General features: G+C 34.9%; 1 protein-coding gene across 2 annotated transcripts in view; it reads left to right on the top strand.

Moving 5' to 3' along the window:
• The window catches only part of LOC137175520 (C-type lectin domain family 4 member F-like), a 103581-nt gene that overhangs the window by 17689 nt on the left and 69956 nt on the right, over positions 1–15936 (top strand). The window contains exons 1-2 of one of the 2 annotated variants that reach the window (XM_067581212.1): positions 1721–1802; positions 3527–3616. In XM_067581212.1, coding sequence (XP_067437313.1) covers positions 1781–1802; positions 3527–3616 — 112 coding nt within the window. In that variant the 5' untranslated portion in view covers positions 1721–1780. Of the gene's footprint in view, positions 1–1720; positions 1803–3526; positions 3617–5091; positions 5176–15936 lie in introns of those variants that run through there. The other variant, XM_067581192.1, reaches the window with a different exon arrangement.

The following is a 15936-nucleotide window of genomic DNA, read 5'->3' on the forward strand; positions in this document are numbered from 1 at the left end:
AAAATGTATTGCCAAGAAGCATTGTTACAGCAAAGAAATAATCTACCAAACACAAATTTCCTTACTTTTTGTGCTAAATTTATATTTTATGCGTGTGCAGATGAAAACATAGAATTGTAATTTTTTGAAAAGAAAGAACAGAATTAGGATCAAACTTTCCAATTTTAAGTTTACGTTTTTTTTTTTTTTTTTGGCTATTATATTGAAATGAACTCTATTCACAATTTTTAGCCTATGAGCATTCATGAGATCCAGCATTTATACAGATTACTCATACATACACCTTGCCTCTTTGGTTTGTAGCTGTATAAGAGCATACGAATAGTTTGCAAATATTAAACAAACTACTCATGGTAGCTATGTAACGCTATATAACTTCTGAAGTGAATTGTCTCTTTGGTTGCGAACATAATCTGATTCTGTTGCAAATAATGGTAACCTCTTCACTCAGAATGACAGTTTTACAGCACAATGCCCTGACTGAAGAGAGAGACGCATTGAAGAGACAGCTTAAAAGTTTAGGTGAGTACAGTATGAGAATAAAACTAGTCATAATAGTAATCAAGAATCCACAATGTAAGTGAAATAGTGGGCAAATTAAGACAGAACAGCAAAGTCATGCTTGCATTCAGTCATACTTACACTTAAAAAGCGTTACAATCATGTGAAAACGTTAATCATGTTATCACCACATGCTTTGTTGCTGGCATTCAGTGACTCTGACAGACAGACCTTTTGACTAATTTTTAGTTAGATCTTTCGGTTATAGCATAAGTCACACACTACTTGCACATGAATTTGTTAATTCGTGTTGATAGTGAGATATTCAGGTTCTTTCTGTTTTTCACTATTCTCAACAAGGATGGGTGTATTTCAACCATAGTGCCTGTTACATTTCTTCAATCAAGAAAACCTGGAAAGAGAGAACAGATGACTGTCTGCTCAAAGGTGTAGACCTGATGATTATCAACAGCAAAGAAGAACAACTGTGTTTTTGCATGTGTGTGTGTGTGTGTGTGTGTGTGTGTGTGTGTGTGAAATCTTGTCAAATCATCTCCTTGGAAAAAGAGGACATCTGTATCCTTAAAAGAACATGCAGGAAAACACAGCAGAGTTTCTGTAAAGTCCATGTCCACCACTCATAAAAGACTTACTTGCCATATAGAGTAAAAAAAAATAAAAGTGGAAATAGATCAATATTTGTTAATCCCTGCCAGTTTTTATCTACCACCACTGACCTGTCATATTAATTCACCAACTATCATCTGCTGACGACGGTGACTCATTTTAAACTCTCATCCAGAAACTTGACTTGATCTCCACTAAAGAGTTCTAAAAGGTGATGACCAACATGTACGACTTTCTATGACAGCAACACTTACAAGAAACCCTTGTGTGGCTTCCCCTCAGCATGAGTGTATTTATACACCATGAATACATAGTGTTACATGGTTTGCTCTGACTGCCAGAGCAGCAGTCAAAGTCCGTTATATGGAGAAGTTTATGTTGAGGAAGAATGGCAAATAAGGAAGACCAAAACTTATATTACAGTATGTATTATATTATGTATTTTATCATCTTGTATCTATGTCTTGCTGCAAAACCAATTGCCCTGTGGGAACAAATAAAGGTGGAAGTTGAGACCAAAACTGTGTGGCTGCAGAAGCAGAGAAAAAAAATGGAAAAGAGGAAGCAGTTAACATCGAAACATCGTCATACATATTTGTCTAACCCAAGTAGATCAAATTTGGTGCTGAGCAGCAACGTTGAAGACGGTGAAATGATGGCTGCTGCAGAGCCTGGTGAGACAGAAATCTTATAACTAAACAAACATCTTTATTCTCAGTTTTAACCTTATTGGCAAATATTGTAATCATATTGTAAACATTCATCTTTTCTATTTACAATATCAAAATGTAAGCATGAAATGCAAAGTTTGATAGCTGAGTGTTTGTGAGAGTTCATTTTATAGTGCATAAAATAATGTATAGATCTGTTTTAATAAGGTGCAATTTATTCAGTAACTGTGTTGACCTTATATATATATATATTTTTTTTTTTTTTTCTACCTTCTTGTTTCACTTGTAGTATGTAGTATACAATCTGTTTGAGTCAATTATTTGATGGTCCCTCACTTTATACACAATGACATAAAGGGGCCTGCCTATCTCCTCAGAAACTTTCAGAGCTGTAGTTCAAATCACTAAATTATGACAAATTTTCACAAATTTAATCTTTGAATTGTTGCTATAGTACTACTATTACTACTACTACTACAACTACTACTACTATGACTACTACTACTACTTCATATCAAAGTATTTGCACCAAAGATGAGGAAGATGAAAAAGAAGATTCAGGCTATCACCGGCAATAATTTGTTATTGTATTTCTAAACCTATTTGAACATTTCTTCATAATTTTACAAACACTTGATCAAATGTTTGAAGGCATAAAGTTTCCATCATTACCACATGTTCATTTTAATTAATCTCAATAAATACTGATCTCAATTCTTAGTTAGAGGCACATTCATTTGAATTTATAAATCCCAAATTATTTTTTATACTTTTTTTTGTACAAATGCCACATACTGTAGTGCAATGCGTGACTCCCACTAAAGACCGCGCTTGTGTGTCATCAAAACGGCGTTCAGAAGAGAACTTCTCCGAGGCGAACATACACAGGCAGTTGTCAAGGACACTGATGTGTGGGGGGCACATGAAGACGGAGAAAAAGCTCCCATCAGCCTTTTTCACTGAGGACAGTTTTACATGTGGCAGTAGAAAAAGCACAGGTGTAAATAATGAAATTAACAATGGCTGAATTACATTTAGCTGCTTCAGTTTCAGGGTCCTGATATTGTGCCTGCTGGCTCACTGTCACACCGTCATGACTTACTGAGACATCGTTAATATTATTAGTAACACCTGTGGTTTTCCTGCTATGACAAGTCAAAATGTCTGTTGTGAAAGTTATATATTACATATTGCTTACAATGTATTTCATTAAAGATTAGAAGCACCTCTCAAATAGAGTTTAGTCAACCACAGATGTGAATATGATTTATATCAGTCATGTTATTTCAAGTAATAGTTTTATATGTTGGAAATACGCTCCACCACCCAAAGTCAAAGCACAGGACTGTAACCTGCTATCACTCTGAAGTTGGTTGGTAAGACAAACTTTTATTATAGACTATGGTGTGTAATGTGAGTAGAAAAAACAATTTAAAAAATAGTACATAAATGTCATCCTTGAAGTAATCTGTCCTGTTGACAGTCATCATTTTTCCCATTCAAGGAAAATTTTAATAATTCTAAACAAAATAATTAATTAAGTAAATTAAATAATTAATAATAATATTAATAATAATTAATTAAATTTAATTAAATAAAATATTTATTAGCCAAAACACTCGGGTTTCTGCTTCACAATTGTTTGCCATTGTCATGTTTAAAAGAACTCTATCGTTAGGCTGAGAGACGTAATAATTACTCTGAGTCTGTATGATTTCTGCACCCAGGGAGAAAACTGTACAGAGTGGTTGTTGTGAGCTTTGGACTCCTGTGTATCTTACAAGCTGCTCTCAACATTTCCCTGCGTCTTGCTCTCTGTGAGTCCTTTTGAATTGTGTTTGTACGTCAACCCTGTGTCTCCCCTGCATTGAAATTCACCATCTGATTATTATATATAAGACTGTAAAGTGTTAAGTGTATACTGTTACATATTTCTGTCCAAACATAACAGTTTCGAAAAATTCTGTCCTGTTTGGTATTGCAGAGAAAAATGTGTTTGGCTGACATTCAGAGAGAGATACACGTATGTGGGCCTTTATAATCAAAAAGCAAAATAATATTAAAACTACTGTTACAACAAAGCTGAAAGATCAAGTAAGAAGGGTTTGGATCACATTTTGGGCCGTTAAGACATTAAACCAAAGTCAGAATTTTCAGCCTGTAAATCTGCTTATATATTAAATGGAAATTCAGTTTTAAAATGAAGTGTCTCCTATGTTGTGGTCATGCTGTAATTCTGTTGCAACTGATGGTAATCTCTCTGTTGTAAATGGCCAATTTATTGCACAATTTGCATGAAAGTCTTTCTTCTCTTTCAGACCATTCTTACAGTACCAGCTACAACACGTTGAAGACGAACTTGAGTGACTGTGGTTAGTACAGTGATGAACTACACCAATAACAAGGACTTGTATCCGAAGTTGTATAAGTGTAATATTTAGAAAATGCTTCATGTCAGATGAAAGTTGCCATTTAAATGTTGTCAGTGCCAGAAAGACTGGTATCATGATCCACTGATGTACATGGGTTCAGTTTGGGACCAAGAGTTTTTAAGTTCCTGAAATGTGTCACTGAGTTAGTTGCTCTTGCAACAGCCAACTGGCCATCAGTGATTCATTCATGGTTGAGCATCAATGGCATCCAATTATTGAATTAAATAAAAATTATATTATATTACAAGCTATGATGATCACGATCACTTGCTCTGACTGCTTCCTAAATGTTCCAGTCTACACATATTTTCATCAGTGTGTAGATCACTTGATCAATGACAACATAGACCTCACCTCAGTTTGTGTTCTCAGGCTACATTGCAGTCTCTGATATTATCTTCTGTTTGGCAGCACATAAGAGTTTGTGGTTGACTGACTTTTAAAGACAGAGGTACATGTATGGGAAAGTTTATAATCAGAAACAATCAGAAAGTTTAATAGCAGTAACACAACTGATGGCTGTTTAATTAATGCAAAGCTTGTGTGATACTATACCACTGAGAAAAAAGAGGATGGAACATTAAAGCTTTAAGTTCATGCTATTAATTTTGGCCATCAAAGTAAAAATTAAACCCCAGTCAAAATGTTCTGCTTTTAGTCTTGCAGATATAAAGTCGCATATATCACCTTGGATTTGTATGAGGGAATGGTTTATGTACAGTATAACAATATTAAACTTTACCTTTCATTAATAGTTAAAACACAATTTCCATATTGTTTTAAAGTACATCATCTCTGTACTTGTGGACGTGCTTTGATGCTGTTGCATGACAGCTTCATATTACTCTTTCTGCTCTCAGATAACAAGATACTGGACCTTGAGGCCAGCTTTAAAACCCTCACTGAGGAGAGAGATGAGCTGAAGAAGAATCTGCCTGACTTTGGTAAGTGTGAAAATTAAACTGCACCAAGCAATCACAAAAGGTTTTTCAGTCCATTTGTCACACTTGACAACATGAGCAGCAGAGAAGATTTATATGCAGCCATGTTATGTGCTGTTGTCTCAGCCGACTACTCGTGCTCTGGAAACAATGTCAGCATTATGTGTTGTGTGATGTAAAGGAAAAGAATCTGATTTGATTGATAAAAAAATCATTTGACTCAGATTTCATCATCATCTAGTGTGAAAGTGGTGTGAATCTTATTGTGAATGATTGACAACTATTTATATTATTCATATGGTAAAAATCCTAATATTGACTGTTAATGTTAAAAAAATAAACCAATGTCATTAGTAATGATGGACTGTTGTCTATTTATTGGGATATAGCTGATAAACAAGTGGCAATAATATACATTTGAACTGATTGATTCTCTTCAAATCTGTTATTAACTGATCATGTAATCATCGTTTATTTAGGGTGTTACATATTTGTCAAAGTTAGATGTTAAAGGAAAGGTTTACAGTTTTTCAAGTCTCTCTTAAAACAACAGCCAGGAACCCAAATGAACATTGAAGCAGGTTTTGCTCGCTGTAATCATTCCTCCTGTTCACACTGACTATTAGAAGATCCCCTCCAAACATGTTTACAGTGTAAGTGATGGGGACAAAATCCACAGTCCTCATTTGAGCAAAGATATGATGCTTCAGTCACCTGAGTTAGTCAAATGAAGCAGATATCTTCCACAGTTTCAGTCTTTTTTAATTAAAAGTTTCCCTCTTTGGGTCTCGATGGACAGTGTTTTCCTGTTCAGCTGCAGCGGAAGGATCGTAACAAAATAAGGAATTTGGCACTAAAAAAACGGTAACTTTGAAAGATTTTGACTTGATTTGACTAATTTGTGCAGCTGCAGCCTCATATCATACATTTTTAAATAAAGATCTTCATGGAAGGAGGACTGTGGATGTTGTCCCCATCACTTACATTGAAAGTGCATTATGAAGAGATATCTTAATTGCCCATATGAAGAGGAGGAGAAAAACATGCTTCAATGTTCATTCTGACACCTGACTATTGTTTTAGGACAGACTTGAAAAGTTAAGAACTTATCTTTTCTTGTTATGACTCGTTGTAGATTTCTACTACTGTATAAAACATTTATAACACTTTGACTCCAAGCCTGTAATATATCATCTTTCTGTTCATGCATAGATTTCTTTATTATCCCTGTTTGCATATTTCTGAATAATATGATGCAATTTTGATACCTCAGTGGAAATGTATTTGTTAATTCTCGTTACTGGCGTATTAAGAATTTGTCCTTTTTTTGCTCACAGTTCACTACTCCCAACAAGGATGGGTGTATATCAACGGTAGTTTCTATTATATTTCTTCGAACAAGAAAACCTGGAATGAGAGTAGAACTGACTGTCTGCAAAGAGGGATGGACCTAGTGGTTGTCAACAGCGAAGAAGAACAGGTCTGTGTGTGTGTGTGTGTGTGTGTGCGTGTGTGTGTGTGTTTGTGTGTGTGTGTGTGTACTAATGGATGAATCAGTGACACAGAAAGAGTGAAATATTGATTGAATGCAAGTTCATCAAGGTACAGGATGACGGAAATTGGTTTAATATTTATTGATTATTGTATGTTTCTCTTTAAAAACAAGGAATTCATAAATCGATACCAAGAGACGATGTGGATTGGACTGACTGACAGCGAGAGAGAAGGGACGTGGAAATGGGTGGATGGGACTTCACTGACAACAAGGTTCACACATTAATATTCATTCAAACTAAATCAATCTTTGTAGTGAAACCAAAGCCTCTTTCAAATCACAATAGCAGCTGAGTAGACTTTAGATTTTTATAAGCTGACTACATTATTAACAGTTTTTAGGGAAATATTTTTGATTTGTCATCGTTTTAAGTTTAACTTGGCCACATTCTGTGTGTTGCTGTTCATTAAATGATGGTTTGTGTTCTTTATTAAAACCTCATTTCCTTTGGGTTTGTTTTCAGCTTCTGGCACTCTGGGGAGCCTAACAATCATAATGACAATGAAGACTGTGTAGAAACAAAGTTCAGAGACAAAAAAAGCTGGAATGATGCAGATTGTGGAGAGAGAAACTCATGGATCTGTGAAAAGAAAATGTTTCTGTAACTCAGCTTACACACCACCATGGCATCTACTACTATATATAAGTACTGTATGTTTAAGACATGAAGATAAGATTCATTTACCACTTTCAGCTAAAGACAGCACTGAAACATGATCATTGCTAAGCTGCAGGCAAAGTGGCATCAGACACAAATATCTAACTTGGTTTAGAAAATGATAGACTGTAATGTATCCATACTTTGATTAATTTCTAATACACGTTATCGCTAAATAAAAGTGTTTTGTTGTCATCATAAGAATGGGACAGACAGCGCAGAGTGTCACCAGGTTAAACTTCATTCTGTCACCTCCCACACTGCACTCTGATTCCTCTTTTATGTTTTGTCCTTACAAAACAACAATCTTCTTGTTCCTCCTCTTTTTTCAGTAAGTTTTTTCTTTCTCAACTCAACAATGTTGTGATACTAGACACATTGACTGCTGCTCCAGCTGTAACCAGTGCAGATCCTTGTGTACCTGCAAGATAGATGAGCCTCACGCTCGAGCGAGACAAACATTCCTCAGCTTCATCATTCCTGTTTCGACACACGCTACATGATCATTTGAGTTTGTCTCATGATTTGATCACAAAAAACACACTTGTAGCAATGCAAGTCAATTCAACACCAAACAACGGCCTCTAAAATTAGTTTTGAATAATTTTCTTCCACTGGTAGGTCTTTTTAAGCCTTTATATACCATTGTAAGTACATGTTTCATCAGTTTTGGGTGGTAAACTTTAGTAAAAATTGATTACAAGTTTCAAAGTGTCTTGATTTATTAAAAAAGATTTCCATATACTTGCTCTCACTGTATGACTACATTCACAAAAACATAATCATTAATTTCCATCATGAAAAAGGCGTATCAATTTACTTTACTATTAACACAACAGTATTCCAACTGGCATTGGCATCTTTAGGCTTTTTGCTCTGAACCTTGTTTGAAGTGTAAATCATTTACTGAACACTGATCTGTAACTAAGCAAAACAATAACAGTATATATTGACGGTAGATGCAGCCACATAAAAGGACATTCTTTTTGGTGGATTTCAAACAATGAAACAGTTTTAAATCAGAAACTACCTCTTTTTTATCCCCTAATATGACTTCTCACTCCAGCAACAAGGGTGGCTGCTCTAAAAAAGTATGTACTACTTTCCTGACATTGTATGACCTTCAGTATACTGTATATATCAGCCATTAATTGGCCTTTTCTTAAAATCTATTTGAATGCAAATACAGTATTACAGTGTAATGTCAACTTGTGAAGTGATGCATCACAATTTACCAGCAGAGCACAAATGGTTGGATGTGGGTGTGGTATGTGTTGTGCTTGTGGTCTCAGATGTTGTATTTATATGTTCACACTTCAGCGATCTGTTGATCTGGTATCTGTCTCTAAAAATGAGTTTCAAGAGCTTACTCTTTATTAAATTATAATGCTTGGTTTCAAACCTTGTCTCAAACCTAATATGGCAGAGTCATTGTGTGCCATAAAAATGATGGTGTGTTATTTTTAGTTGATAGCTGCATGTAAAAATGGTAATACTGAAAAATTTCACAGGGTGTGTATGAAGCAAACAATGTAAAGGACTCAAATGCAGATTATAATGTATTTATGCTGTATAGATATTGCAAGACTTCTCAAAACTTGTTTTTTGTCTCTGGGTGAATATAGTCAAAAGCTTTGCTTCCCTTTTTTGGAATGAGTTTAATTACTTGTTATGTGTGAGAGGCTCTTTTCACTTTAAGACATATTATGTCTTGGCTTTTATCAGATCAGTGAAATTTTGAAATGTGCAAATCATGAACTTATTTACATCACAACATTTAGTTTAATCTGTGAAGTCTGATAGAGTTCAAACTGCTGTTGCAGGTGGCTTCAAATAACACAATATTTATTTTCCAACTCACCACTTGTAATATCTATTTTTCTGTGGATGATCCCATCTTTATCAACTCTGTTGTACTATATTGTAATTCATTATCTGTTTATACACCTGCCTCCACTTGGTGTGTCCACATTAGGAGTTACAGTTGTTGACAAATACATTAATAAAGACTTTTTTATATATCTGCTATCAACTACATTATATTGTATTATAAACCATTTATTAAATGTTTGTATTCTGCTTATAAATGCTAACTAGGGGGTTTTAAAGTAAAATGTTACTGACTTGGATCTATGATGATTTATGATTTCATAAATATTAGTCCATAACTGATAACCCACTTCTTTTCTTCATCTCTATGTTACAGTTTTTCTCCATAGTTTTGATGCAGTAAAATACTGCATACTCCACATAATAACACAAACACCAAAACTGTGTTTCTTTTTGCAAAACAGCAAATGTATTCTCTGAAAGGTTTTGGTTTCTCAAAAATACAGTCAGCAAGTCAGTTTGTCATCACACAATGCACAATGCATCAAATCACAAGTTCACACCTGCAGTTATTTCCAATGGAGAAAAACATAATTAAAATCAACAAAATATTGCAGGCAGTCTGTTTACTCTCCATATCCTGTTGTTATTTCCATCAGGTCCACATCACATCACCTGTAACATTCTCTCTGACCAAACACCTTAGATTAAAAAAAGCTTTGTGTAACATATCCAATTACAGACCATAACTTGACCTAGACATGAGATTACATGTTTGTAAATGTTTCAACACAGAAAAAAATCTCATTGAAAGAGAGAGGGAGACCATTGTTGGGCTTGGAGTCTCATAACACAATGTCTCATACACTGATATGATATCTGCAAATGTACTACATGCAATGCCGGTTTTGGCCAGTAGAGGTCAATACAGAATCGTGATAGTGGCACGTAACCAGGAAGTAGGGAATAGTGGGGATTGAAATGTAGTAATGTTTATTGTTTGGAAGATGAACAACACAAAGGAAAGTGATTATTTGCATTCAAGGCTGTGCTTTGGTACCACCTGCTGGACATTTAAATAGGTGAATGAGGTTATTTTACTGACTGTGTCTGATTAGACCTCTTCTCAGGACAGTGTGGATGTTCATAGACTGTGCCTAACGAACCTTTTTCACAGAAGACACTTTGACATGTCACAGTAGGACAAGCACATTTATAACTAATGAAATTAATAATGGCTGAATTACATTTAGTTGCTTCAGTTTCAGGGTGCTGCTATTTTGCCTGTTGGCTCACAGTTACTCAGGCGTTACTGGGACATTTGAATATAACAGAGCCATTTTTAGTTGTATTAGTAACACCTGTGCTTTTCCTGATGTGACAAACCAAAATGTCTGCTGTGAAAAAGGTCTGTTGACATCTCCCTTCAAGAAATATATGTAATTGCAATTTTTCTGACCTATAGTGTGATTTCAATAGCAACAATTTTCTAAAAATTAAATTACAATTAAACAACATATAATTTTATCACAAACTTATTTTGTTTCTACATTGAAGTAATATAATCAGATAAAACACTTAATAATACAAAATGATACATTTCAAATGGTGCACACTTTCAAATAGCATATAAAAATCAATATAAAAATGATCAATTGTTCAGCCTTGTCTTGTTCTCTTGTTTTGGTTACATGTGACGACTTGTGATACCTTTATCATGGACATTTTAAGAGAAGTATGATTTTGATAGTTTACCATATACAGTGTACATTTGATCACAAGCAAATCTGTAATATATAAAAGGATGTAGAGCAAGTCTCTAATTGTTTTTATTTTTTTTAGTTATCAACACATGGTCCAATTTGTTGTTGTAGTTGTTATCATGAGACCCAAGTATGGAATAATAATATTTGTTTGTATATAGGTGGGAAAAGGTAACCCCTACTGTTCAAGGATGGCGTCTGTCATTGGATGTGAACGTCCCCCTTTTTTCTACAGTCATCGATGAACTTCTTGGCTGTATTTGGCACATAAACAGCAAATGAAGAAACATTGTTAAACACCATCACCTATATGATACTTTCAGCAACATTTGAGTAAAGTACTTACACAGGAAGACCAGAGCTATGAGTACAGCCAGGAGGAGAAGACACAGCAGACCCAGAAACATCTGGATCCTGGATCTATAATATAATATTTGTCATTAGTTTGTGTTTCAATATCAAATCAAATAAATTTAGGTCAACATTTGTTTTATCTTGTGTCACAAATACAGCAGATTATAGACAGTCCACAGTCTTTATTCCAAATATTTTTACACTATAACTTATTATGCTTAATATTTAATTCATTTTAAATATTTGTACTTTATTTCCTTAATTATAATGATGATTTCCTTAATTATTAATTACCAATTACTCTGTTGCTTCTGTTGACTTTGTATGTGTGTCACATTTTGTACATCTCTTCCTGACGTCTCCCTTTTTTCAGCCCATTGCCATAATATAAAGTGAGTTTTTCTAAGGATAGAGGTTGTTTTATGTTTTACAGATTCTAAAACCCTCTAAGACATTTATTTCAGGCTATATAAATAACATTGACTTGAACTTCACTTGATATACTGTAGGAAAAACTGAAAGAGATACAGTGAATAAAGAAAAACATATTATTTTAAGTTAGTCTGATTTTTATGTAGACACAAAGCTGAGAAGAGAAGTCACAAGGTTTTCTGGTGCCCTCAGCTCCTTTGACTGAGTGCTTGGATAGTTACCACAAGTAGTTTGTGATTTTAATAATGCAACATGATGTTCAAAGAAGTAAAGGTCATATCATTAAAAGTCTATTGAAAGGCAACCATCCCAAAGTGTGATTTTTGTATAATTCAACATCAATCTACATTCAAACACACATTTACATAGCCTTGTATGTTATTGGCACTGTGGGTTTCTTCAGTTCTTTAGCTAAAACCATTAATAGCCAGTTGAAACAGGGTTCTACCAGCAAAATGCAGCTGAATCAGGTGCTTCTCAGTTCAAGGACAGCAGACTGCAGACAGCAGAAGAGAGTCTATTACTGGACTTCCAGAGAACACAAGGGAGTGGAGCACATTTAATTGTGCAAACACACTAATGTTTTGACACTACTGTTCTCATTCTGACTCTGACAAAGACACAGTAGTGTCGAAATGTTGTCCCTTTTGCTCTCTCGAAGTCCAGTAATAAACAGTCTCTTCCTCTTTGTCTCTTGCTCTATGACCCTTTCTCCACATAACTGTTTCTCAGACAAGTCATTTTAGTCTTTGTTTTTCCTTGAGACAAGTTGTTTTTGAAAATATTGTCTATTCTGTTTGTGTAAAGAATGTCGCGTACACGTGTGTATTTGTTTGCTGTAATAATTACCTGAAAGTGCCGTTTCAGATCTTGTGTGGATCAACACATTTTCATAAATAATTTCTGAATTTCTTATCTCCCTTTTACGCTTGCTGCACATCTCTGCATTGACATAGACATCCATCAGTGGATCCATGATGTTCAATTGTACTGACAGTTCAGTTTTGTTCTATGGTGCCTAAAGCTATCAAAGTCTACAGAGTAACTCTGCTCATGGTAAAACCTTCTAAAAGAGAATATGCATACTACTTACAGGTGTGATTCTCTACATAACAGGAAATTGAGAGCTGGTTGCATGAAGTATTTAGGTGACCGACTTCACCTATTTGGCCCACATGTTGCAGCTGTATGAAGGTGTCATTTTTGGTTAAAGCTATGTTGCACGTAAACCATCACAGCTCAGAATGAGAACAAATTTGTGTAATATACAAAAAAATGGTACATAAATGGTAAATTATTATGGTGCTATGTGTCTGCCTATGCAGATAGAGGTTTTTTATGTTTATCTATAGAGATACAGTATATAAATAGATGTGGTCAGAAGCTGTACTCACAAGTGCAGTCTGCTGCCATTTTGATGATGCTAGACAATAAAAAAGCAAATGCTGCTTCATGTATGCCTGGGCAACTTTTAACTTCAGGCAGTTAACCTTCTGTTTTTCTACACAGCCAGACAGGTAAGCTGTTACACACAGACTGCAACTTAATACATGCAATAATTTGTAGTAGCTCCAGCAGAGCTACTTTTTTATTTTAAGTAAAAGCCTCAACCCTATTTCCTCCATTTTTTCATGTCAAAGCAGTTATCGTGGGGGATTTCTGATGTTTCTGATGTTCTGCTCTGTATTTCATGTAGACATACCTTTAGCCATTTGCATCTTCCCATGATAGGTTATTTATATGCAGTAATTTCTCAAAAAGCCCTTAAATGTGGAAGAAATATTGCATCAGTTAAGGAAAATCTCCACAACCTGGTTAGATTTTTATAATTATTTCACCTCTCCTCCACAGACATTTTGGCAAGCAACCATCTCAGTGATATTAAAAAGACAAAGGTTTCATTATTAAATGTGGACAGAAGAATTTAGGCAAATTACTAATTAATTTACCTAAATTAGCTGAAGGAAAGTTCTTCAGTGTTACTTTACCTAATCAGGTGGGGTTGATTTAAAAAAAACAAAAAAAAAACAACATACCTTTTGGTGGGTGTCATTTTACTGTAATATAATACACCTGAACATTTGGAGGTAGTCATTTAACTTGATGCTGAAAAGGTATTCGACTAAATGGAGTGGGACTGCTTGTTTAATGGACTGGAAAGGTTCAGATTTAGAAGATCATTCACTTGAATAAGGAATGCATCTCCCACAGAGACTTGGCTATCCCCACATGCAATTGATATTTACCATTGTGATCAAGCCATTGGCAAAAACATTCAAAAGGAAGAACAAGAGAAATAAAACACTGCAGACAAAATATGGTTAGGGTTATTGTTGTGCAAACTTGATTGTCGAGTTGACGAATTATATTGAGAGACGGCTGCACTGCAGACCCTGATACCACACAGGCTTTACTAACCTGATACATTACATCTAACAATCTGTATTAACATGATTCTTCATCTTTTTTCACTTGGTTGTTTATAGGTTTATCTGTATTTGTTTATTGTTAATATTCATATAAAAATTATTGAGAGTTGGGAGACAGCATGAGGTTTCACTGCATGCTGATGATGCTGTGGAGATTTGTTTGTTTCATCTGTTTGACTATAACATCATTTGATAAGTAGGACAAACAAGCATAGTTATTTTTATTTCATTTTATTTTATTTCTCAAGCACAGAAAAACAACAACAGATAATGACAGTAAGGGCATGACATTGAAGTCGGCTTACAAAAAAAAAAGAAAAAACAAATCAAAACAAAAAGACATGAGGGAAATGCAAAAAAATAGACAAAATAATAACATAAAATAACTTTGTATATACAAATCTAACTAAATGAATACAAAGAAATGGTTAAGGTTGTAGGCAATGAGGCCTCATGGTGACAAGTGTATCTAAGTCTTAACTGGTGATGATTCTTACATCACACATTAGGTGCAGAAGACGAAGAACAGTTTAGAGATTTTAAGGAGAAGTAGGCAGCAGTATTTTTTTTCTAATTTAACCTTCATTTAACATGGAAGCCTCTTAAGATACATTTTTTTTTACAATGCAGACCTGGCCGTAATGCTTTCTGTTAAACAGGACAAGAACTACAAGCTAGCAGCTGGACAGCTGGTGAGAGCTGCTGTTGTGGATGAAAAACCGACGTAAGAACAAGTCAGAGTGGCTAAATAAAGACTGAGCCTCCATCAAAACTCTCAGCTCTATGGTTTTGTAAATTACAGATGGAAGTAGTTTTCACAATTTACATCCAGCCCAATAATTATCACTTTTCAGTAAGATAACCATACAAGCATGGCAGTGTATTCAGGCAAGCATTACAGCTGTGTTCATAAAATAAGAAATTAGCGTCTGCTGCAGTGAAGTTGTTACATCATCCTCCTCTGAGGGACTTTCCAGCTTGCGTTACAGAGACACCATCTTTTCACAGATCCAGAAGTTTTGATCTTTATATGGTATATCATTCCAGCTGTTTTCCTTGTCATGGAGCCTTATTTCTACACAGTCTTAAGTTTTGCCTTCATATCCGTTGGGTTCCCCAGGGCTCCAGTAGCTGAAACCCAAAAACAAATAATCTTAACAACAACAACAACAACAACAACAACAACAACAACAAAAACAAAACAATTCAAACATTTGATAGACAGCAACATGCTAAAACATGGTCAGGTTTAAACTGCAAAATTCAAAAGTCTCATGTGATTCATTACAGATTAATTTATTAAAAAGTTTTTTAAAAAGTTTTAAGGCCTTTAGTTCAGGGTTGATTTAATTTGTATGAAAGAGTAATGTGTGAACCTTTTGGTCAGCTGAGTCCCATCCACCCATTTCCATATAATCTCTCTCTTAGTCAGTCCGATCCAAGTGAGCTTGTGGAATTTTCTTGTGAAATCCTTGTTAACAGAGAAAAACAGTAATCAATAGAAATGGAAATGATTTCCATTCATCTTCCACCTCAGCGAACTCACCTCCAGTACATTTTCCACTCTTTCTGTCATTACATCTCTCAGCCACAAACCACAAATTCATACACTCAAAAGGACACACACACACACACACACACACACACACACACACACACACACACACACACACACACACACACACACACACATTTTTTCTGTCTTTCAAAATCATTACACAGATTATCACACACTGTACCCTG

This window comes from Thunnus thynnus, chromosome 3, assembly GCF_963924715.1.
Source record: "Thunnus thynnus chromosome 3, fThuThy2.1, whole genome shotgun sequence".
NCBI classification, from domain to species: domain Eukaryota; kingdom Metazoa; phylum Chordata; class Actinopteri; order Scombriformes; family Scombridae; genus Thunnus; species Thunnus thynnus.